Here is a 26,857-nt window from a genome sequence, read left to right on the forward strand (position 1 = left end):
AGACCCAGCGTCGTCCGGGTTAGGCCGGGGTAGGCCGACAGTATGGCCGTCATTGGGAGACCCAGCGTCGTCCGGGTTTGGCCGGGGTAGGCCGACAGTATGGCCGTCATTGGGAGACCCAGCGTCGTCCGGGTTAGGCCGGGGTAGGCCGACAGTATGGCCGTCATTGGGAGACCCGGCGTCGTCCCGGTTAGGCCGGGGTAGGCCGACAGTATGGCCGTCATTGGGAGACCCGGCGTCGTTCCGGTTAGGCCGGGGTAGGCCGACAGTATGGCCGTCATTGGGAGACCCGGCGTCGTCCGGGTTAGGCCGGGGTAGGCCGACAGTATGGCCGTCATTGGGAGACCCGGCGTCGTCCGGGTTAGGCCGGGGTAGGCCGACAGTATGGCCGTCATTGGGAGACCCGGCGTCGTCCCGGTTAGGCCGGGGTAGGCCGACAGTATGGCCGTCATTGGGAGACCCGGCGTCGTCCGGGTTAGGCCGGGGTAGGCCGACAGTATGGCCGTCATTGGGAGACCCAGCGTCGTCCGGGTTAGGCCGACAGTATGGCCGTCATTGTAAATAAGAATTTGTTCTTCACTGATTTGCCTTATTAAACAAAGGTTAACATTAAAAAAATAATGAATGTCTCATTATTTTTTGTCTTCTACAACTAACTCTCTCTCTCACACCCTCTCTCTCTCTCTCTCTCTCTCTCTCCTTATCCTCCCTCCAGTCCCCCCTGCCTCCCACGTCTCCCATGCCCGTCCACCCTCTCCTTGCTGCAATGTCGTCCCACCCTCTCAGCACTCGCCGTGGCAGCCAGGCCAGTCTCTTCTCCTTCAGACCCTGTACCACCTCTGATGCCGACTTCGGGGATGACGAGTACAGTGTCCACGGGGACATCATGGGGAGGAGCAGGGCAGGCTCCACCATCGGCCCCAACTGGCAACACAAGCACAAAAGGACAGGCAGCGTGAGGAGCCATTGCTCTCAGGTCTTCACCCCCAGTCTCAACATCAACGGACGTCTCAACATCTCCCTGGACCAGAACGGCGTCACCACTGTCGGCCTGCACACCCCCACCTCCCTACCCGCCTGCAGCATGGAGAAGGTCAAAGAAGATCAAGTTTGTGAACTTTTTAAAACCAGGTTTTTTTTTTCAAGTGAGCCCTGTTGTAGTATTGGAGTCTGTGGTGACAAATATTTTTGTAATAAAAAAAAAAGTAAATATAATGTCATTGATTGAATTAATTGATTGTTTGATTGGCCAGTGTTTGTCAAACTTTGTTTTCCCCGTTCTTCCAGGAGCCCACCTGTATAGAAGAGTCCAGTGCCAAGCCAGCCCAGCTCTCCCCCGAGACTGCAGAGCCTCCCCTCCGTAGGAAGCGCGGTCTGAGCTCCATTAGCTTCCTCAGCGATGCCATGGATGGTGAGGGTACCTTCAGAGGTCAGAGGTCAATTTACAGAGGCTCTTTTAACGCCCAACTAACTCATTATAACTTCATTATAAATGTCGAAGTAACTCATTATGACATCATTATAAATGTATAACTAACTCATTATGACATCATTATAAATGTATAACTAACTCATTATGACATCATTATAAATGTATAACTATCTCATTATGACATCATTATAAATGTATAACTAACTCATTAGGACATCATTATAAATGTATAACTAACTTATATCTAATTTATCATTTACAAGTTTAATCTACAACTAGCTCAAAACTAACGTATAACTAAGTCATAACTAACTGATGGCTAGCTGACTGGACTGGTTAAGCTCTCAACAAGCCAATCAGGATGTAAAAGGTAATCCCATCAATCATTTTAAAACCAGAACTGTTATTATTACCAGTATAGTCTTTGGCAAGGAGCTAAAAGAAAAGCACACAATGTGCTTTGTAGTATCTTTGCAGTTAATAAATTATGACAGATTTATAAAATATCTATAAACTACTTATTAAAAGTTTATAAACCCTTTACAAATCCTTTATAAATTATTTATAAATATAAAAGTGTTACCTTTAAAAACTGCTTGGGTTTCCACAATCGTTCCCAAAAGTTCTCCGGTTTTTCCGAAATCTTAATTTCCCGGAATTAGGAGGGCATGAGCAAGGAGATAATCCTTCAACCAAGTTTCTTGAAAAACCCAAGGAACCGTGGGAAAGTTTGTGGAATTTTACACAGCCCTAAAACCATTCCAACCTAACCCCTGTGTCTGGTCTCTGCCACCCAGAGCTGGAGGAGTCTCGTCAGAAGTGTCCCCCGTGCTGGTACACTTTTGCCAAGGCGTACCTGATCTGGGACAGGTGCCCGTGGTGGCTGAAGGTAAAGGAGTATGTGAAGATGATTGTGATGGATCCCTTCCTAGACCTGGCAATAACCATCTGTATCGTCCTCAACACCCTCTTCATGGCCCTGGAACACTACCCCATGACCGACGAGTTCAACAATGTGCTCTCTGTTGGCAATCTGGTAATGATTTCCAGAATTATATGACTTTTACAATTATTAACAACACTTACAATCTATCACACAACGATCACAATATTCACTCAACATGGTAAGGCTATTTTTGTGATTTATTTGTAATTTTTATGAAAGATTCATATAAACAGTAAATAAGTATAGGTATCACATTACATCTGATAAGACGTTTTAAAACAATAATGTATTATTACAATGAATAAACTACTTACCATCTATCCACAATCACATAACAGTTACGGAAATAGTAATCACATAACCTGCAAGACAAAATGGAAACTAGGGTTTGTACAATCACACAATGGAAACTAGGGTTGTACAATCACACAATGGAAACTAGGGTTGTACAATCACACAATGGAAACTAGGGTTGTACAATCACACAATGGAAACTAGGGTTTGTACAATCACACAATGGAAACTAGGGTTGTACAATCACACAATGGAAACTAGGGTTGTACAATCACACAATGGAAACTAGGGTTGTACAATCACACAATGGAAACTAGGGTTGTACAGTCACACAATGGAAACTAGGGTTGTACAGTCACACAATGGAAACTAGGGTTGTACAGTCACACAATGGAAACTAGGGTTGTACAATCACACAATGGAAACTAGGGTTGTACAGTCACACAATGGAAACTAGGGTTGTACAATCACACAATGGAAACTAGGGTTGTACAATCAGACACTATGGAAACTAGGGTTGTACAATCACACAATGGAAACTAGGGGTTGTACAATCACACAATGGAAACTAGGGTTGTAAAATCAGACACAATGGAAACTAGGGTTGTACAATCAGACACTATGGAAACTAGGGTTGTACAGTCACACAATGGAAACTAGGGTTGTACAATCACACAATGGAAACTAGGGTTGTACAATCAGACACTATGGAAACTAGGGTTGTACAATCACACAATGGAAACTAGGGGTTGTACAATCACACAATGGAAACTAGGGTTGTAAAATCAGACACAATGGAAACTAGGGTTGTACAATCAGACACTATGGAAACTAGGGTTGTACAATCACACAATGGAAACTAGGGTTGTACAATCACACAATGGAAACTAGGGTTGTAAAATCAGACACTATGGAAACTAGGGGTTGTACAATCACACAATGGAAACTAGGGTTGTACAATCACACAATGGAAACTAGGGTTGTACAATCACACTATGGAAACTAGGGTTGTACAATCACACAATGGAAACTAGGGGTTGTAAAATCAGACACTATGGAAACTAGGGGTTGTACAATCACACAATGGAAACTAGGGTTGTACAATCACACAATGGAAACTAGGGTTGTACAATCACACAATGGAAACTAGGGTTGTACAATCACACAATGGAAACTAGGGGTTGTACAATCAGACACAATGGAAACTAGGGTTGTACAATCCCAGAATCAAAAGGGAATAAACAAGGAATACATCTTTCAACAGGGATTTCTGAAAAAAAAATGAAACTTTAGCACATATATTTCCCTCAAATTGGCAACACCAGTCTATTCAAGCCAGATCAACACCAGTCTATTCAATCCAGATTAACCTGTCTATTGAATCCAGATCAACACCAGTCTATTCAATCCAGATTAACCTGTCTATTGAATCCAGATCAACACCAGTCTATTCGATCCAGATGAACCTGTCTATTGAATCCAGATCAACACCAGTCTATTCAATCCAGATGAACCTGTCTATTGAATCCAGATAAACACCAGTCTATTCAATCCAGATTAACCTCAGTATATTGAATCCAGATAAACACCAGTCTATTCAATCCAGATTAACCTCAGTATATTGAATCCAGATAAACACCAGTCTATTCAATCCAGATTAACCTCAGTATATTGAATCCAGATAAACACCAGTCTATTCAATCCAGATTAACCTCAGTATATTGAATCCAGATAAACACCAGTCTATTCAACCAGATCACCAGTCTATTCATGCCAGATCAACACCAGTCTATTCAACCAGATCACCAGTCTAATCAAACCAGATTAACCTCAGTATATTGAATCCAGATAAACACCAGTCTATTCAACCAGATCACCAGTCTGTTCAATCCAGATCAACACTAGTCTATTCAATCCAGATCAACACTAGTCTATTCAATCCAGATCAACACCAGTCTGTTCAATCCATATCAACACTAGTCAATCCAGATCAACACTAGTCTATTCAATCCATATCAACACTAGTCAATCCAGATCAACACCAGTCTGTTCAATCCAGATCAACACCAGTCTATTCAATCCAGATCACCACCATTCTATTCAATCCAGATCATCACCAGTCTATTCAATCCAGATCAACACCAGTCTATTCAATCCAACACCAGTCTATTCAATCCAGATCAACACCAGTCTATTCAATCCAGATCATCACCAGTCTATTCAATCCAGATCATCACCAGTCTATTCAATCCAGATCAACACCAGTCTATTCAATCCAACACCAGTCTATTCAATCCAGATCAACACCAGTCTATTCAAACCAGATCATCACCAGTCTATTCAATCCAGATCAACACCAGTCTATTCAATCCAGATCAACACCAGTCTATTCAATCCAGATCAACACCAGTCTATTCAATCCAGATCAACACCAGTCTATTCAATCCAACACCAGTCTATTCAATCCAGATCACCACCATTCTATTCAATCCAGATCATCACCAGTCTATTCAACCAGATCAACACCAGTATATTCAATCCAGATCAACACTAGTCTATTCAATCCAGATCAACACCAGTCTATTCAATCCAGATCAACACTAGTCTATTCAATCCAGATCAACACCAGTCTATTCAATCCAACACCAGTCTATTCAATCCAGATCAACACCAGTCTATTCAATCCAGATCAACACCAGTCTATTCAATCCAACACCAGTCTATTCAATCCAGATCAACACCAGTCTATTCAATCCAGATCATCACCAGTCTATTCAATCCAGATCAACACCAGTCTATTCAATCCAACACCAGTCTATTCAATCCAGATCAACACCAGTCTATTCAATCCAGATCATCACCAGTCTATTCAATCCAGATCAACACCAGTCTATTCAATCCAGATCAACACCAGTCTATTCAATCCAGATCAACACCAGTCTATTCAATCCAGATCAACACCAGTCTATTCAATCCAGATCAACACCAGTCTATTCAATCCAACACCAGTCTATTCAATCCAGATCAACACCAGTCTATTCAATCCAGATCAACACCAGTCTATTCAATCCAACACCAGTCTATTCAATCCAGATCAACACCAGTCTATTCAATCCAGATCAACACTAGTCTATTCAATCCAGATCAACACCAGTCTATTCAATCCAGATCAACACTAGTCTATTCAATCCAGATCAACACCAGTCTATTCAATCCAGATCAACACTAGTCTATTCAATCCAACACCAGTCTATTCAATCCAGATCAACACCAGTCTATTCAATCCAACACCAGTCTATTCAATCCAGATCAACACCAGTCTATTCAATCCAGATCATCACCAGTCTATTCAATCCAGATCAACACCAGTCTATTCAATCCAGATCATCACCAGTCTATTCAATCCAGATCATCACCAGTCTATTCAATCCAGATCAACACCAGTCTATTCAATCCAGATCAACACCAGTCTATTCAATCCAGATCAACACCAGTCTATTCAATCCAACACCAGTCTATTCAATCCAGATCAACACCAGTCTATTCAATCCAGATCAACACCAGTCTATTCAATCCAGATCAACACTAGTCTATTCAATCCAGATCAACACCAGTCTATTCAATCCAACACCAGTCTATTCAATCCAGATCAAAAAGTTCCAAAGGTTGGAAGGTAGGGAGGAGGATAACCTTCTAATACTCCCCCTGGCTGTTAATCTGAAGCCCTTTAGACCACAGGAGAGGCAAACGGTTGTGTAATGTGATGGTTGGGTAATGGTTGTGTGGTGGTTGTGTATTGTGATGGTTGTGTGGTGGTTGTGTGATGGTGGTGTAATGTGATGGTTGTGTGATGGTTATGTAATGTGATGGTTGGGTAATGGTTGTGTAATGTGATGGTTGTGTAATGTGATGGTTGGGTAATGGTTGTGTAATGTGATGGTTGGGTAATGGTTGTGTAATGTGATGGTTGTGTAATGTGATAGTTGGGTAATGGTTGTGTAATGTGATGGTTGTGTAATGTGATGGTTGGGTAATGGTTGTGTAATGTGATGGTTGTGTAATGTGATGGTTGTGTATTGGTTGTGTGGTGGTTGGGTAATGGTTGTGTGATGGTTGTGTAATGGTTGTGGGATGGTTATGTAATGTGATGGTTGTGTATTGGTTGTGTGGTGGTTGTGTAATGTGATGGTTGTGCAATGTGATGGTTGTCTGATGGTTGTGTATTGGTTGTGTAATGTGATGGTTGGGTAATGGTTGTGTGATGGTTGTGTAATGTGATGGTTGGGTAATGGTTGTCTGATGGTTGTGTATTGGTTGTGTAATGTGATGGTTGGGTAATGGTTGTGTGATGGTTGGGTAATGTAATGGTTGTGTAATGTGATGGTTGGGTAATGGTTGTGTAATGTGATGGTTGTGTAATGGTTGTGTGATGGTTGGGTAATGGTTGTGTGATGTGATGTTTGGGTAATGGTTGTGTGATGTGATGTTTGGGTAATGGTTGTGTATTGGTTGTGAATTATCTGTGTGCTCTGCCAGGTGTTCACGGTGATCTTCACAGCAGAGATGGTGTTCAAGCTGATAGCCATGGATCCATACTTTTACTTCCAGCAGGGCTGGAACATGTTTGACGGCATCATCGTCTGTCTCAGCCTCATGGAGCTGGGCCTGTCCAACGTAGAGGGACTGTCCGTCCTGCGCTCCTTCAGACTGGTAATGGCACTGTCACAAAGACATTTAATTTCATTTGATAACATTTTATTTATGTATTTATTTGATTATATATTTGATTTGTTTGATTGGTTATGATTGGTTTAAATAACCGTATAAATGATTTAACCCAATCAATAAAATAAAATAAAAATGCTCCATCGAAATAATTATTCCCTTTTGATGATATGTTTGATGGTGAGAAACTTCAAGCTTAGTATGCCCCCCCCCCACACACACACACACAGTGGCGTAATCTGTTGAGCATTACAATGATTGAGTCACAGTATCAATGAGATTTCGAGAGTGGGGGGGGACACATTTTAGTGGAATCACTTCAATTACGAGCAATATGAAAATGGATCTGAGACGTGCCAAACACAAGGACTCTGATCTAGATGCTGAGACGTGACAAACACAAGGACTCTGATCTAGATGCTGAGACGTGCCAAACACAAGGACTCTGATCTAGATGTTGAGACGTGTCAAACACAAGGACTCTGATCTAGATGCTGAGACGTGCCAAACACAAGGACTCTGATCTAGATGTTGAGACGTGCCAAACACAAGGACTCTGATCTAGATGCTGAGACGTGCCAAACACAAGGACTCTGATCTAGATGTTGAGACGTGCCAAACACAAGGACTCTGATCTAGATGTTGAGACGTGTCAAACACAAGGACTCTGATCTAGATGCTGAGACGTGCCAAACACAAGGACTCTGATCTAGATGTTGAGACGTGTCAAACACAAGGACTCTGATCTAGATGCTGAGACGTGCCAAACACAAGGACTCTGATCTAGATGTTGAGACGTGCCAAACACAAGGACTCTGATCTAGATGCTGAGACGTGTTGAGACCAAACACAAGGACTCTGATCTAGATGCTGAGGACTCTGTCTAGATGCTGAGACGTGCCAAACACAAGGACTCTGATCTAGATGCTGAGACGTGTCAAACACAAGGACTCTGATCTAGATGTTGAGATGTGTCAAACACAAGGACTCTGATCTAGATGCTGAGACGTGCCAAACACAAGGACTCTGATCTAGATGTTGAGACGTGCCAAACACAAGGACTCTGATCTAGATGCTGAGACGTGCCAAACACAAGGACTCTGATCTAGATGTTGAGACGTGTCAAACACAAGGACTGATCTAGATGTTGAGACGTGTCAAACACAAGGACTCTGATCTAGATGTTGAGACGTGTCAAACACAAGGACTGATCTAGATGTTGAGACGTGTCAAACACAAGGACTCTGATCTAGATGTTGAGACGTGTCAAACACAAGGACTCTGATCTAGATGTTGAGACGCGTCAAACACAGGACGCTGATCTAGATGTTGAGACGTGTCAAACACAAGGACTGATCTAGATGTTGAGACGTGTCAAACACAAGGACTCTGATCTAGATGTTGAGACGTGCCAAACACAAGGACTGATCTAGATGTTGAGACGTGTCAAACACAAGGACTGATCTAGATGTTGAGATGTGTCAAACACAAGGACTCTGATCTAGATGTTGAGACGTGTCAAACACAAGGACTCTGATCTAGATGTTGAGACGTGCCAAACACAAGGACTCTGATCTAGATGCTGAGACGTGCCAAACACAAGGACTCTGATCTAGATGTTGAGACGTGCCAAACACAAGGACTCTGATCTAGATGCTTAGACGTGTCAAACACAAGGACTCTGATCTAGATGTTGAGACGTGCCAAACACAAGGACTCTGATCTAGATGCTGAGACGTGCCAAACACAAGGACTCTGATCTAGATGTTGAGACGTGTCAAACACAAGGACTCTGATCTAGATGCTGAGACGTGCCAAACACAAGGACTCTGATCTAGATGTTGAGACGTGTCAAACACAAGGACTGATCTAGATGTTGAGACGTGTCAAACACAAGGACTCTGATCTAGATGTTGAGACGTGTCAAACACAAGGACTCTGATCTAGATGTTGAGACGTGTCAAACACAAGGACTCTGATCTAGATGTTGAGACGTGCCAAACACAAGGACTCTGATCTAGATGTTGAGACGTGCCAAACACAAGGACTCTGATCTAGATGTTGAGACGTGTCAAACACAAGGACTCTGATCTAGATGCTGAGACGTGCCAAACACAAGGACTCTGATCTAGATGTTGAGATGTGTCAAACACAAGGACTCTGATCTAGATGTTGAGACGTGTCAAACACAAGGACTGATCTAGATGTTGAGACGTGTCAAACACAAGGACTGATCTAGATGTTGAGACGTGTCAAACACAAGGACTCTGATCTAGATGTTGAGACGTGTCAAACACAAGGACTCTGATCTAGATGTTGAGACGTGTCAAACACAAGGACTCTGATCTAGATGTTGAGATGTGTCAAACACAAGGACTCTGATCTAGATGCTGAGACGTGCCAAACACAAGGACTCTGATCTAGATGTTGAGACGTGTCAAACACAAGGACTGATCTAGATGTTGAGACGTGTCAAACACAAGGACTCTGATCTAGATGTTGAGACGTGTCAAACACAAGGACTCTGATCTAGATGTTGAGACGTGTCAAACACAAGGACTCTGATCTAGATGTTGAGACGTGCCAAACACAAGGACTCTGATCTAGATGTTGAGACGTGCCAAACACAAGGACTCTGATCTAGATGTTGAGACGTGTCAAACACAAGGACTCTGATCTAGATGCTGAGACGTGCCAAACACAAGGACTCTGATCTAGATGTTGAGATGTGTCAAACACAAGGACTCTGATCTAGATGTTGAGACGTGTCAAACACAAGGACTGATCTAGATGTTGAGACGTGTCAAACACAAGGACTGATCTAGATGTTGAGACGTGTCAAACACAAGGACTCTGATCTAGATGTTGAGACGTGTCAAACACAAGGACTCTGATCTAGATGTTGAGACGTGTCAAACACAAGGACTCTGATCTAGATGTTGAGATGTGTCAAACACAAGGACTCTGATCTAGATGCTGAGACGTGCCAAACACAAGGACTCTGATCTAGATGTTGAGACGTGCCAAACACAAGGACTCTGATCTAGATGCTGAGACGTGTCAAACACAAGGACTCTGATCTAGATGTTGAGACGTGCCAAACACAAGGACTCTGATCTAGATGCTGAGACGTGCCAAACACAAGGACTCTGATCTAGATGTTGAGACGTGTCAAACACAAGGACTCTGATCTAGATGCTGAGACGTGCCAAACACAAGGACTCTGATCTAGATGTTGAGACGTGTCAAACACAAGGACTGATCTAGATGTTGAGACGTGTCAAACACAAGGACTCTGATCTAGATGTTGAGACGTGTCAAACACAAGGACTCTGATCTAGATGTTGAGACGTGCCAAACACAAGGACTCTGATCTAGATGTTGAGACGTGTCAAACACAAGGACTCTGATCTAGATGCTGAGACGTGCCAAACACAAGGACTCTGATCTAGATGTTGAGACGTGTCAAACACAAGGACTCTGATCTAGATGTTGAGACGTGTCAAACACAAGGACTGATCTAGATGTTGAGAGGTGTCAAACACAAGGACTGATCTAGATGTTGAGACGTGTCAAACACAAGGACTCTGATCTAGATGTTGAGACGTGCCAAACACAAGGACTCTGATCTAGATGTTGAGACGTGCCAAACACAAGGACTCTGATCTAGATGTTGAGACGTGTCAAACACAAGGACTCTGATCTAGATGTTGAGACGTGCCAAACACAAGGACTCTGATCTAGATGCTGAGACGTGTCAAACACAAGGACTCTGATCTAGATGTTGAGACGTGTCAAACACAAGGACTCTGATCTAGATGTTGAGATGTGTCAAACACAAGGACTCTGATCTAGATGTTGAGACGTGTCAAACACAAGGACTCTGATCTAGATGCTGAGACACTGTTTACTTGGGTACAAGCCATACTCACACAGCAATCCAATGATAACGTCATGTGCCATTCCTTTACTGCAGGGGACTACATTGTAGTCCTTTAGTATCCTTTACTACACTGTAGTCCTTTATTCACATAATGTAAAAAATATTATATTTTTAAGCATTATGTAATGTAACATAATTAACATAATTTGATCATTTAATTTTGCTAATTGATTTGTCTCTTTTTTTGTGTGTCGGTCAGTTGCGAGTGTTCAAGCTAGCGAAGTCATGGCCCACCCTGAACACATTGATCAAGATCATCGGTAACTCCGTGGGAGCTCTGGGAAACCTGACCCTGGTACTGGCCATTATCGTCTTCATCTTCGCCGTGGTGGGCATGCAACTGTTCGGCAAGAACTACCAGGACTGCGTTTGTAAGATCTCTAAGGATTGTATGTTACCCCGCTGGCACATGAAGGACTTCTTCCACTCGTTCCTCATCGTGTTCCGGGTGCTGTGTGGCGAGTGGATCGAGACCATGTGGGATTGTATGGAGGTGGCAGGGCAGCCTCTCTGCATCCTAGTCTTCATGCTGGTCATGGTCATAGGAAACCTGGTGGTGAGTAGATCCGTTGAGAAACCTGAAATGTAGAGATCAGTTTTAACACAAAGAGAGAAGGTCGGACAAAAGACACACACAAGCTAATAGAACAGGATCATTATGCATTGGAATGAGTTTAGAGGGGTTTTTTTCAAACAGAAATATCAGCAAGATTGTTGTTTGGCATAAATGATGTGATGGATGTTGTATTATGGATACAATTAGTTGTGCTGTTGCGCAACCTTCTGATTGAGAAATGGGATCTGAAAAGGGCATTGATAGAACAGGAGTATTACAATGCACTGGAGAAACGAGAGCTACAGAGTTTTATGGAAACAAACAATAGCAAGATCTGGTCTGATTTGTCGTTTGGTCCAAATTATGAGATGGATGTGGGTTTCTATTGGGTAGGAGGGACAGAGGGTTTCTATTGGGGAGGAGAGAGAAGGAGGGACATAGGGTTTCTGTAAGGGTTTCTATTGGGTAGGAGAGAGAAGGAGGGACAGAGGGTTTCTGTAAGGGTTTATATTGGGTAGGAGAGAGAAGGAGGGACAGAGGGTTTCTTTAAGGGTTTCTATTGGGTAAGAGGGACAGAGGGTTTCTGTAAGGGTTTCTATTGGGGAGGAGAGAGAAGGAGGGACATAGGGTTTCTGTAAGGGTTTCTATTGGGTAGGAGAGAGAAGGAGGGACAGAGGGTTTCTGTAAGGGTTTCTATTGGGTAGGAGAGAGAAGGAGGGACAGATGGTTTCTTTAAGGGTTTCTATTGGGTAGGAGGGACATAGGGTTTCTGTAAGGGTTTCTATTGGGGAGGAGAGAGAAGGAGGGACATAGGGTTTCTGTAAGGGTTTCTATTGGGTAGGAGGGACAGAGGGTTTCTGTAAGGGTTTCTATTAGGGAGGAGAGAGAAGGAGGGAGAGAGGGTTTCTGTAAGGGTTTCTATTGGTTAGGAGGGACAGAGGGTTTCTGTAAGGGTTTCTATTGGGGAGGAGGGACAGAGGGTTTCTGTAAGGGTTTCTATTGGGTAGGAGGGACAGAGGGTTTCTGTAAGGGTTTCTATTGGGTAGGAGAGAGAAGGAGGGACATAGGGTTTCTGTAAGGGTTTCTATTGGGTAGGAGGGACAGAGGGTTTCTGTAAGGGTTTCTATTGGGTAGGAGGGACAGAGGATTTCTGTAAGGGTTTCTATTGGGTAGGAGGGACAGAGGGTTTCTGTAAGGGTTTCTATTGGGTAGGAGGGACAGAGGGTTTCTGTAAGGGTTTCTATTGGGTAGGAGGGACAGAGGGTTTCTGTAAGGGTTTCTATTGGGTAGGAGAGAGAAGGAGGGACAGAGGGTTTCTGTAAGGGTTTCTATTGGGTAGGAGGGACAGAGGGTTTCTGTAAGGGTTTCTATTGGTAGGAGGGACAGAGGGTTTCTGTAAGGGTTTCTATTGGGTAGGAGAGAGAAGGAGGGACAGAGGGTTTCTGTAAGGGTTTCTATTGGGGAGGAGGGACAGAGGGTTTCTGTAAGGGTTTCTATTGGGTAGGAGAGAGAAGGAGGGACAGAGGGTTTCTGTAAGGGTTTCTATTGGGTAGGAGAGATAAGGAGGGAGAGGTTTTCCACAAGGGATTATTTAAGAGTCAATAGTATAGACGTACTCTGAGAAAGCTGTGCTTTGAGAGGATTGATCTGTGAGAGGATTGATCTAGGAAATAACTAAAAATGGTTTGCATTGTCCGTTATGGTCACCATGTTACGACAATGATTCCATGTACAGTGTCCCTGTGGGCCATCCCAAAACCCAATCATATCTCTGAAAATGGCGGCTACGTTGTCATAGTAACCGGTTTGACATGCAGATTACTATAAGCGAACTTCAAAACAGATTCAGTCTGGACAACATATTTAACCATCTGTTATCCTCTACAAAGTACATACAAACATATATGACAGTATCAAACCCCGCGTGTCCAGTGCCAACAAGTATATCCACACTGGAGTGGCGTTTGTAGAATTTATAACGGCAGAACGTCCACTTGAGGCTTAAATGTTTTATCCAGTGGTAATAAATGAGGTCTTTTAATGGGTTGAACATGTGTTGATCAGATGAGGTGGCGTTGGAACGTTACAGCACGGCGTGGTAGCTAGCTACAGTACTGTATACTATCCGGGCTCGGCAAGTATTGACAGTTTAGTTTTGTAGTATGAAACAAAAAGCCTTCGTAATGCAAGGGCACAGAATTGGAACTGTTTATAAAAAACAACAAACATTTAATCCAAGTAACGGGCTGTTTGTACACAACTGCTGTCACTTGGCGCCACAGCAACGCAGTTTTGGTTGAGCCACCCAGATGTTGCTTTGTTATCCATCTGTGTCCTGGAAACTATCATTTAATGAGAAGAGATCAAAACCTTTTTTCTCAGAACTCCAGACAACCAGTGGGCTGTTCGGCCGGCCGGCCAGACGGCTAGCAGCATTTCTCTCATTCATTCATCCATGTTCATTTAGCATACCTTCAGCTTGATGTGCTGCTGGATGGAATACCTGACAGAGCTTCAGCTTGATGTGCTGCTGGATGGAATACCTGACAGAGCTTCAGCTTGATGTGCTGCTGGATGGAGTACCTGACAGAGCTTCAGCTTGATGTGCTGCTGGATAGAGTACATGATAGAGCTTCAGCTTGATGTGCTGCTGGATGGAGTACCTGACAGAGCTTCAGCTTGATGTGCTGCTGGATGGAGTACCTGACAGAGCTTCAGCTTGATGTGCTGCTGGATAGAGTACCTGACAGAGCTTCAGCTTGATGTGCTGCTGGATGGAGTACATGACAGAGCTTCAGCTTGATGTGCTGCTGGATAGAGTACATGATAGAGCTTCAGCTTGATGTGCTGCTGGATGGAGTACATGACAGAGCTTCAGCTTGATGTGCTGCTGGATGGAGACAGTTCACATGATAGAGCTTCAGCTTGATGTGCTGCTGGATGGAGTACCTGACAGAGATTCAGCTTGATGTGCTGCTGGATGGAGTACCTGACAGAGCTTCAGCTTGATGTGCTGCTGGATGGAGTACCTGACAGAGCTTCAGCTTGATGTGCTGCTGGATAGAGTACATGACAGAGCTTCAGCTTGATGTGCTGCTGGATAGAGTACATGACAGAGCTTCAGCTTGATGTGCTGCTGGATGGAGTACCTGACAGAGCTTCAGCTTGATGTGCTGCTAGATAGAGTACATGACAGAGCTTCAGCTTGATGTGCTGCTGGATGGAGTACCTGACAGAGCTAAATTAAGTCTTTAAAGGGACAATCCGCATGTTGCTACATTCATTTGTGGATTTATAAATTAAGGATATATACCAATTTATCCTTGAAGAATAGAACTTGTAAATGCTTCAAGAGCTTAGTTCAACTGTCGTATCCCATCAGAACTCAACAAATAAACTTGTTTTGCTCCAATGTTTGTAAATAAACGTTGTATAGCCTCATAACATGGTTAGAACTATACATTTAACATCATTGATGATCAGTCTCAGCATCCATAGCTCTGTCAATGAAGAGTGGTTACATTTCTCCAGTCCCATACCTCAACTATTTTCCATATCACTGGGGTCATTTTGAAACATAGTATTTTTTTTTTCATTCAACATTTTCTCATGTTTTTTCCCCCTGAGATATTGTTAATTCTTTTTTCTTTCATTTCATTATTTAATTAAATTAAGATTTTAAATTTAAAAAAATAAATAAACGTCACTTAAAAAATAAAACATGTTACGAGCGAGTACAACAAGTTGAGTACCATTTTCTGCCGTTAGTGGACTGTAGTAAAGTCGGAGGGAACCATTTTGTGTAATCCAGGACACAGGCAGGCTAAATCCACAGGAGAACGAGTGACCGGCACAGATTCACTGGGTTTTCACACAGATTCACTGGGTTTTCACACGTTTTCACACAGATTCACTGGGTTTTCACACGTTTTCACACAGATTCACTGGGTTTTCACACAGATTCACTGGGTTTTCACACGTTTTCACACAGATTCACTGGGTTTTCACACAGATTCACTGGGTTTTCACACAGACTCACTGGGTTTTCACATGTTTTCACACAGATTCACTGGGTTTTCACACAGACTCACTGGGTTTTCACACAGACTCACTGGGTTTTCACACAGACTCACTGGGTTTTCACACAGACTCACTGGGCTTTCACACAGACTCACTGGGTTTTCACACAGACTCACTGGGTTTTCACACGTTTTCACACAGACTCACTGGGTTTTCACACAGATTCACTGGGTTTTCACACGTTTTCACACAGATTCACTGGGTTTTCACACGTTTTCACACAGACTCACTGGGTTTTCACACAGACTCACTGGGTTTTCACATGTTTTCACACAGATTCACTGGGTTTTCACACAGACTCACTGGGCTTTCACACAGACTCACTGGGTTTTCACACAGATTTACTGGGTTTTCACACAGACTCACTGGGTTTTCACACAGATTCACTGTGTTTTCACACAGACTCACTGGGTTTTCACACAGACTCACTGGGTTTTCACACAGATTAACTGGGTTTTCACACAGACTAACTGGGTTTTCACACAGACTCACTGGGTTTTCACACAGACTCACTGGGTTTTCACACAGACTCACTGGGTTTTCACACAGATTTACTGGGTTTTCACACAGACTCACTGGGATTTCACACAGACTCACTGGGTTTTCACTCACTGGGTTTTCACACAGATTCACTGTTTTCACACAGACTCACTGGGTTTTCACACAGACTCACTGGGTTTTCACACAGACTCACTGGGTTTTCACACAGATTCACTGTGTTTTCACACAGACTCACTGGGTTTTCACACAGACGGGTTTTCACACAGACTCACTGGGTTTTCACACAGACTCACTGGGTTTTCACACAGACTCACTGGGTTTTCACACAGATTAACTGGGTTTTCACACAGACTAACTGGGTTTTCACACAGACTCACTGGGTTTTCACACAGATTCACTGGGTTTTCACACGTTTTCACACAGACTCACTGGGTTCTTACACAGACTCACTGGGTTTTCACACAGACTCACTGGGTTTTCACACAGATTCACTGGGTTTTCACACGTTTTCACACAGACTCACTGGGTTTTCACACAGACTCACTGGGTTTTCACACAGACTCACTGGGTTTTCACACGTTTTCACACAGACTCACTGGGTTCTTACACAGATTCACTGGGTTTTGGCTCTTGCTTTTGCATGTCATTTCCAAACCACATGCAGTGACCAAATTTATTGATAAAGATGAACACAAATGACTGTATAAAACAAATACTTCAAATACTGAGCTATTGTATAAAATGTTTGAAAAAAATAAAAAGGAAATTATATTATATCATACTAATACAATTGCTCAGAGAAGGAGATTTAGTTGAAGAAGTAATGTGTTTTTTCCTCTCAAAAAGGGGGAATACCTCTCCTTTTCTAAAATGTTTCATGAGATTGGAGAACACATTGGGAGAGATCTCAGTTCATTCCTCCATATTTCCAGGTCCTTGATATCTTTTGTCTGTTCTTATGGACTTCCCCACTTCAATTCAAAACACCGGTTTTCAACGGGTTTCAAGACCCAGAGACTGATTTTTGTGGTCAAGAGGACGTGGTACCGAGGTGGGGACCACAATCAGCAGAAATGCTCAAGAGCGCCACCATAGAGGTTGATAAACCTCAAACTTTCATTAAAATTGACATACAATATACTGAATTAAAGCTACACTCGTTGTGAATCTATCCACCAAGTCAGATTTGTAAAATGCTTTTCGGCGAAAGCATGAGAAGCTATTATCTGATAGCATGCACCCCCAAAATACTGCAACGCCACTTAAAACGACAGATTTTGCGTTAGCCGTCGCAAACGAAAACGCTGAAATAAAATATAAAACATTCATTACCTTTGACAAGCTTCTTTCTTGGCACTCCTAGATGTCCCATAAACATCATTTAGGGTCTTTTTTCGATTAAATCGGTCCATATATAGCCTAGATATCGTTCTATGTAGACTGTGTGATAAACGGAAAAAAAACAGCGTTTCATAACGTAACGTAATTTTTTTAAATTCAAAAAGTCGACAATAAACTTTCACAAAACACTTCGAAATACTTTTGTAATGCAACTGTAGGTATTAGTACACGTTAATAAGCGATAAAAATCCTCAGGAGGTGATGTGAAATTATTAGCTTGTCTGTGGAGGAAATGCTGTCTTCAAAAGGTCGAACCAAAATCTGGGCGGGGACAGTAGGAAAGGAGTTCCCTTGTTTCGGTTAGACCAAGAATCAATTGCGCAACAAATGACGTGACTCTAGACAACCTGGGGAAGCTGTAGCCAATGAAAACTCGGCTCTATGTAATTCTGTTCGCTTTTAACAGTTGCCTGTAGTCGCAGAAGAATATATTTTTCCATTTTCAGTGAACAGATTTTCATGCACTATTCGACGAAACGCACGTTCTGTAAATGGCACAGGCGTGATTTAACCAGTTTTATAAACGTCTGAGTGTTTCCTATCCACACACACTAATCATATGCATATACTATATTCCTGGCATGAATAGCAGGGCGCTGAAATGTTGCACGATTTTTAACAAAAAGCTGCGAAAATCTGCTTGAATTCTGAACTTCCCTAAGAGGTTTTAACTATTTCTTTGTTGATTTTGACTTGTGCTTGTGGTTATTATCTTGCTGGAAGATCCACTTGCGGTCAAGTTTCAGTCTCCTGGTGAGAGGCAACCAGGTTTTTGGGCAAAAAGAAATGGCTTGGTACTGGGTAAAGTTAATGTGGAAGACCAGTGGAAGCAGATAATGGCCTGATAGCATCAAAGATCCACCACCATATTTTACAGTAGGTATGGGTTCTTTTCGGCCTAATGGTTTTTCATTCAGACGTCAAACCCACCACAGGTGGGCTCAGCCAAATAACTCTATTTTATAGTTAAACAGTCTAATGCCCCCAATATACAGGATTGACCTACCCGTGATCAGTTAACTGTTTTAAAACCATGTCAGGCTTTAAGAGAGCATAGCTTTAAGAAAGTCAAATCCTGTTGGACACAAGTCAAACACTTGTTCCGTTGGCCTTTACTTTCCCGACGTCATTAAAGGCCAACTTCTTAATGAATCCTATCCACATGCTCAGAAACAAATCTGTGATTAGTTGCTGGTTAAACATACAATCTCCACAGGACTTTTTAATTGGCAGATTTTTGCATGAGTGGAGTGCTCGGGTTGCCAGGTGACGTCACCAGGCAGTAAATGAATAGATCAGACAACGAAGAGAGGTCCCTTCCCCACTCAGACCACTCACAGACAGTCCTAGCAACATTGTAGCATTATAATTAGTTGTTTTGTTGTTGCTAAAAGGATGTTTTGGTTCATTTTTTGTCCATTTTAATGGAAATCTATTACAGTAAAGTACTCAATTGTTACCCAGGAATTATTTTGATGTTAAAATAACGGCTGCATTTTTATTTTTATTTTTTTTGCATTATGGACAACAGTATACGATGTTATGAAGCTAGTTATAAAGGGTGCTATATATGACGAGCTTGACCACCAGATTCCTCCAGCTCTCCTCTGGGCAGTACATGGTCAGACTGACAGAAATCCTCCCTCTCTCTAAACACATGAATCATATGGCTGTGTATCCCGGCTGATCTCTAGGGTTCACAAGCAACAAATTGCTTAGGTGCAAGGAGGTCAAAGAGCACCCATCAACAAGAATCTGCTCAGATCATGTTCATGCCCCCCCCCTCACCATCTCAATGAGCAGATAATCCCACACCAACTGGTTATGTCCCACACACAATGCAGAGGTATCTGGAGCCTAGATGACAAGTAGCTCGAGTGCTCTCTGAGCAGGCAGATTACTGGAGATCAGATGGGATGCTGCTTGGATCCGTATCCGTGTTAAACATGTAGGCGTTTGAACGATGGGTTAATCCTCTGTCTATAGGATTTGATTCTGATGACGAAACCATTGTCTTGGGTCAAAGGGTCTTAAAGAAGGCCTCAACCTCTGATCTGCTTCTATATAATTTGAACACGATCAAAATACACCAATTTTTCCCATTTTGTGTGGTTCCATTATACTGGTCTCCTTTTCCTCTTCCATCCCAGGTGCTGAACCTGTTCTTGGCCCTGCTGCTCAGCTCGTTCAGCTCAGACAACCTGTCAGCTCCCGACGAGGACGGAGAGATGAACAACATCCAGATCGCCGTGGCGCGCATCCACACGGGGTTTGCCTGGCTGATGAGGAATGTCACCGACTTATTCAACGGAAACCTGAAGAAGAGACGTCTCATGACTAAAGACGTTCAGATTTCTGTGAAGCTGACACCCGTAGCGAATCACGTGGAGAGTAACGGTGGGGTGGGGGTCGGGGTGGTGGGGGTGATCGGACGCTACGGAGAGAAGGTCCCGGACGACGACAGCTACATGACCAACCCCAACCTGACCATCAGTGTGCCCATCGCTCCAGGGGAGTCGGACGTGGAGTTCCCTGAGGAAGGAGAGGTGGAGGAGGAGACGGAGTCGTCAGAGGACGAGGACAACAAAGCGGTAAACCTTTTTGCACAAATTATACAACACACTAATAAGGAAGCACGTGTTTTTATTCTAAAGTAAAGGATTTTTTTTTCTAAAGTAAAGTTTTTTTAAATTCCAAAGTAAAGTTTTTTTTATTATAAAGTAAAGTTTTTTTTTGTGCATTCAAAAGCACAAAATGTGTACATTTTGTTTGACATTTTTTCTTACTAAATATACAGTGGGGTCCGAAATTATTGACACCCTTGATAAAGATGAGCAATAACGACAGTGTAAAATAAATAATTAAAATACTGTGCTATAGAGGAAATTATATTATTTTATGCTAATACAATTGCTTGGAGAAATATATATCTAAAGATTCTTATAAATAAAGGAGTCAAACGTTTAGCTTGTGACTCTACAAACTTGTTGGATGCATTTGCTGTTTGCTTTGGTTGTGTTTCAGATCATTTTATGCCCAATAGAAATGAATGATAAATAATGTATTGTGTCATTTTGGAATCACTTTCATTGTCAATAAGACATAGAATACGTTTCTAAACACTTCGACATTCATGTGGCTGCTACCAGGAATACAGATCATCCGGAATGAATTGTAAATAATGATGACTGAGAAACTTACAGAGGGTCAAAGATCATAACCCCCCCCCAAGACATGCTAATCTCTACATCAAGTTTGGGACTGGATGCATTTTACAGTTCGTTTTGGTTGTGTTTCAGGTTATTTTGACATGCTAACCTCTCACCATTACCAATAACAGGGGAGGTTAGCATGTCAAAATAATCTGAAACGCAACCAAAACGAACTGCAAAATGCATCCAGTCCCAAGCTTGATGTAGAGATTAGCATTCTAGGAATATTGCATACTTCTTTAGAGCTATCAATCATTTTGACCCCTACCTTGTTTTTTCTGGAAAAAAACTATTACTTGTTAAACAAAATGTCTTTCTCTGAACAATTGTATTATTGCTCATCTTCATCAAGGCTGTCAGTCATATCTGACCCCACTGTGTGTATAACTATACTAACTTGAACTTGATCATAGGACTTTTATGGTGAAACACACAATCCCGAGCATCCCCAGTCCCGAGCCTCCCCAGTCCCGAGCGTCCCCAGTCCCGAGCCTCCCCAGTCCCGAATCTCCGCAGTCCTGAGCCTCCCCAGTCCCGAGCCTCCCCAGTCCCGAGCCTCCCCAGTCCCGAGCGTCTCCAGTCCCGAGCGTCCCCAGTCCCGAGCCTCCCCAGTCCCGAGCCTTCCCAATCCCGAGCCTCCCCAGTCCCGAGCCTCCCCAGTCCCGAGCCTCCCCAGTCCAGAGCCTCCCCAGTCCCGAGCGTCTCCAGTCCCGAGCCTCCCCAGTCCCGGGTGTCCCCAGTCCTAAACCTCCCCAGTCCCGAGCCTCCCCAGTCCCGAGCGTCTCCAGTCCCGAGCCTCCCCAGTCCAGAGCCTCCCCAGTCTCGAGCCTCCCCAGTCCTAAACCTTGCCAATCCCGAGTCCCACTAGTAATCTCAGATACACTTACACATCAGTGCCATGGTGTACTGTACCAGATTGGCAGCTGCTCATGTCACTCAAAAGTGAGCGTGAGGACAGGGATCAATGAGCTGCAGAGGGCGGGTCATATGGTAGATTGCAGGAAGTGGGTAGTACTGTAGAATAGATGGATGCGGAGCAGAGAATGGCGGCATTCCGGATATATAATCCGGTAAATCTGTGAGCTTGGCATACAAGGTGATCCCTGGAGACAGGACACAGATTTAGTTACATAATCACTACGCAACGCTATACACCAATATGGTTGGGCTGTATTCAATTGTTCATACCGTTTCTGTACCAATGTTTTCTGTACCAAAACATTTTAGGCATAAGGGATCTTGATCCAGGAGGGGATTGACTGTCTCTATATGAGATGGGTGATACAATATTTACACACAACTAAGGTGACTAAGATACTGTTGAATAGTGTAGAGTACAGTTTATACATATGAGATGAGTAATGCAAGATACGGAGACATTATTAAAGTGGCCTGTGATTTCTAATCTATGTCTGTAGGCAGCAGCCTCTGATGAGCTGGAGATGGCTGTTGTAACAGTCAGTGGTGTGGTATAGAATACGACACAGTATATACATATGAGATGAGTAATGCAAGATACGCAGACATTATTAAAGTGGCTAGTGATCCATTCCTGAATGTGGCCAGTTATTCCTAATCTATGTCTATAGGCAGCAGCCTCTGATGTGCTAGTGATGGCTGTTTAGCAGTCTGATGGCCTTGAGATAAAAGCTGTTTTTCAGTTTCTCGGTCCCGGCTTTGATGCACCTGTACTGACCTTGCCTTTTGGATGGATGATAGCAGGAGCGAACAGGCAGTGGCTCGGGTGGTTGATGTCCTTGATGATTCTTTTGGCCTTCCTATGGCATCGGGTGCTGTAGGTGTCCAGGAAGGCGGGAAGTTTGCCCCCGGTGATTCGTTGTGCAGACCGCACCACCTTCCGGAGAGCTTTAAGGTTGTGGGCGGTGCAGTTGCCGTACCAGGCGGTGATACAGCCCGACAGGATCGCTCTCAATTGTGCATTTGTAAAAAAAGATTGTGAGGGTTTTAGGTGCTAAGCCAAATTCTTTAGCCCCCTGACGTCCAAAGACCAGAGGGTGAATAGTGAGAAAGAAAAGCATGTGTGTGTGTGTGCTAGAAATGGATTGTAGCTGAATGATGAGACACAAGTTGAATGATGATAAAAATCTGATGGAACTAGAGTATTTTCACTCTCTACACTGGCAGACTCTATCATGGAGATAAACATTATCGCCAAGTGAATAATGTAGAAACTAGTGGAATGCTGCTTTGATACTGTCTGAATAGGATAAAGGATAAAGTAATCCCTCTCACCCCCCCCCCCCTTAAAAGATTTAGATGCACTACTGTTCCACTGGATGTCATAAGGTGAATGCACCAATTTGTAAGTCGCTCTGGATAAGAGCGTCTGCTAAATGACTTAAATGTAAATTTAAATGTCTGTATCTGGTCTCTGTGGTTTGTGTTGCGAGTTGATACTAGTTGGCGTTCACAGACGGACAGACAGACAGACAGACAGACAGACAGACAGACAGACAGACAGACAGACAGACAGACAGACAGACAGACAGACAGACAGACAGACAGACAGACAGACAGACAGACAGTCTGCCAGGGCCTTCAGATGTGATTGAGCCTGAAAACATCTTCTCAGAAAGCACAGCGCTGGGCTGCAAAGAAAACGGTCTCACATTAAATTACTGAAAGTGGCTTTTTGCTTCTCTTAGATTGAATTCTATTAGGTAATTAACACAATGTCACCTACTACAGTGTGTATTTCCCTCGGCATTAAGCCTTAAGCCCCTCATTGAGTCAATCGTGTCTGTCTCTCTGCCTGTCTGTCTCTCTCTCTCTCTATCTCTTTCGCTCTCTATATCTCTTTCTCTCCCTCATCCCTCTCTTTCTTTAAATCCCTGATGCAGGGTTGGCAGGCAGCATCAGTCTGCAGTGGGGCAGATGTTAAATTGTAGAGCTATAGAACTGTAGTGGTAGTGCTGCTCAGGCCCTGCAGATTAAATAGTCAGAGTGGACAGAGCAGAGCGGGGTTGGCACGGCAGGCTGGGGCGGGGGGAGCTGGGCATGGTGCGGTGGGGTGGGCTGGACGCCAGAGCGGGGTGGGCAGGGGTGGTTGCCGTGGCGGCCGGGTAGCAGTCTGGCCTTCTCCTCGTGCCCTTTTTCCCGGGCGTGCCCTGCTCCCTGCCCTCTCCTCTCCAGAATTAGAGGCTTCTTGGCAAAATGGAAATTAGAAGAAAAAAAAGCCATCTAGCAGCCTATCTGGCATCTAGCAGTTTATCTGGCATCTAGCAGCCTATCTGGCATCTAGCAGTTTATCTGGCATCTAGCAGTTTATCTGGCATCTAGCAGTTTATCTGGCATCTAGCAGCCTGTCTGGCATCTAGCAGTTTCTCTGGCAGCTTATCTGGCATCTTATCTGGCATCTAGCAGTTTATCTGGCATCTAGCAGTTTATCTGGCATCTAGCAGTTTATCTGACATCAGCACTTTATCTGACATCAGCAGTTTATCTGACATCAGCAGCTTATCTGGCATCCTATCTGGCATCTAGCAGTTTATCTGGCAGTTTATCTGACATCAGCAGCTTATCTGGCATCTTATCTGGCATCTAGCAGTTTATCTGGCAGTTAATCTGCCATCAGTAGTTTATCTGGCAGTTTATCTGACATCATTAGTTTATCTGACATCAGCAGTTTATCTGACATCAGTGGTTTATCTGGCAGTTTATCTGACATCAGCAGTTATCTGACATCAGTAGTTTATCTGACATCAGTAGTTTATCTGGCAGTTTATCTGACATCGGCAGTTTATCTGGCAGTTTATCTGACATCAGCAGTTTATCTGACATCAGCAGTTTATCTGACATCAGCAGTTTATGTGGCAGTTTATCTGACATCAGCAGTTATCTGACATCAGCAGTTTATCTGGCAGTTTATCTGACATCAGCAGTTATCTGACATCAGCAGTTTATCTGGCAGTTTATCTGACATCAGCAGTTTATCTGGCAGTTATCTGACATCAGCAGTTATCTGAAATCAGCAGTTATCTGACATCAGCAGTTATCTGACATCAGCAGTTTATCTGACATCAGTAGTTTATCTGACTTCAGCAGTTATCTGACTTCAGCAGTTATCTGACTTCAGCAGTTTATCTGACATCAGCAGTTTATCTGACTTCAGCAGTTATCTGACTTCAGCAGTATCTGACTTCAGCGGTTATCTGACATCAGCGGTTATCTGACATCAGCAGTTATCTGACATCAGCAGTTTATCTGACTTCAGCAGTTATCTGACTTCAGCAGTTATCTGACTTCAGCAGTTATCTGACATCAGCAGTTTATCTGACATCAGTAGTTTATCTGACATCAGTAGGTATCTGACATCAGTAGTTTATCTGACATCAGTAGTTTATCTGACATCAGTCGTTTATCTGACATCAGTAGTTATCTGACATCAGCAGTTTATGTGGCAGTTTATCTGACATCAGCAGTTATCTGACATCAGCAGTTATCTGACTTCAGCAGTTTATCTGACATCAGCAGTTATCTGACATCAGCAGTTATCTGACATCAGTAGTTTATCTGACTTCAGCAGTTATCTGACTTCAGCAGTATCTGACTTCAGCGGTTATCTGACATCAGCGGTTATCTGACATCAGCAGTTATCTGACATCAGCAGTTTATCTGACTTCAGCAGTTATCTGACTTCAGCAGTTATCTGACTTCAGCAGTTATCTGACATCAGCAGTTTATCTGACATCAGTAGTTTATCTGACATCAGTAGGTATCTGACATCAGTAGTTTATCTGACATCAGTAGTTATCTGACATCAGTAGTTTATCTGACATCAGTAGTTTATCTGACTTCAGTAGTTATCTGACATCAGTAGTTTATCTGACATCAGTAGTTTATCTGACATCAGTAGGTATCTGACATCAGTAGTTTATCTGACATCAGTAGTTTATCTGACATCAGTAGTTTATCTGACATCAGTAGTTATCTGACATCAGTAGTTTATCTGACATCAGTAGTTTATCTGACTTCAGTAGTTATCTGACATCAGTAGTTTATCTGACATCAGTAGTTTATCTGACATCAGCAGTTATCTGACATCAGCAGTTTATCTGACATCAGTCGTTTATCTGACTTCAGTAGTTATCTGACATCAGTAGTTTATCTGACATCAGTAGTTTATCTGACATCAGCAGTTTATCTGACATCAGCAGTTTATCTGACATCAGTAGTTTATCTGACATCAGTAGTTTATCAGTCGTTTATCTGACATCAGTAGTTTATCTGACATCAGTAGTTTATCTGACATCAGTAGGTATCTGACATCAGTAGTTTATCAGTCGTTTATCTGACATCAGTAGTTTATCTGACATCAGTAGTTTATCTGACATCAGTAGTTATCTGACATCAGTAGTTTATCAGCAGTGCACTCTGTAGTAAAAGAAAGGATGTGCTTCACACGTGAAGGACTTTAAAACACACCAAAAAATGAACAGCAGTTTGATTTTAAGCAGCAAGTCTGTAGTTAGAAACAAATGGTTTTATTTATATATATATTTTTTTTTTCACACTTAGCGTGTGTGTGCGTGTGTGTGTGTGTGTGTGTGTGTGTGTGTGTGTGTGTGTGTGTGTGTGTGTGTGTGTGTGTGTGTGTGTGTGTGTGTGTGTGTGTGTGTGTGTGTGTGTGTGTGTGTGTGTGCGCGCACTGATGTTGGTGAAGTGATCATCTCTGATCCTTTACTATTGACCATAGTATAACACTGATTCTATCTAAATGCTGCCAGAGCAGATTCTCTCTGTTCCT

At 43.0% G+C, this 26,857-nt stretch overlaps 1 protein-coding gene across 1 annotated transcript in view; it reads left to right on the plus strand.

Annotated features, from left to right (window-relative positions):
- LOC115114040 (sodium channel protein type 2 subunit alpha-like) overlaps positions 1 to 26,857 on the plus strand; it is a 51,269-nt gene that overhangs the window by 958 nt on the left and 23,454 nt on the right. Inside the window, exons 2-7 of the mRNA XM_029641965.2 lie at positions 716 to 1,108; positions 1,288 to 1,429; positions 2,230 to 2,468; positions 7,209 to 7,382; positions 11,540 to 11,896; positions 20,029 to 20,469. Of these exons, the coding sequence (XP_029497825.2) occupies positions 716 to 1,108; positions 1,288 to 1,429; positions 2,230 to 2,468; positions 7,209 to 7,382; positions 11,540 to 11,896; positions 20,029 to 20,469 (1,746 nt within the window). The remainder of the gene's footprint in view (positions 1 to 715; positions 1,109 to 1,287; positions 1,430 to 2,229; positions 2,469 to 7,208; positions 7,383 to 11,539; positions 11,897 to 20,028; positions 20,470 to 26,857) is intronic.

The sequence above is a fragment of the Oncorhynchus nerka genome, linkage group LG9b (genome assembly GCF_034236695.1).
Source record: "Oncorhynchus nerka isolate Pitt River linkage group LG9b, Oner_Uvic_2.0, whole genome shotgun sequence".
NCBI classification, from domain to species: domain Eukaryota; kingdom Metazoa; phylum Chordata; class Actinopteri; order Salmoniformes; family Salmonidae; genus Oncorhynchus; species Oncorhynchus nerka.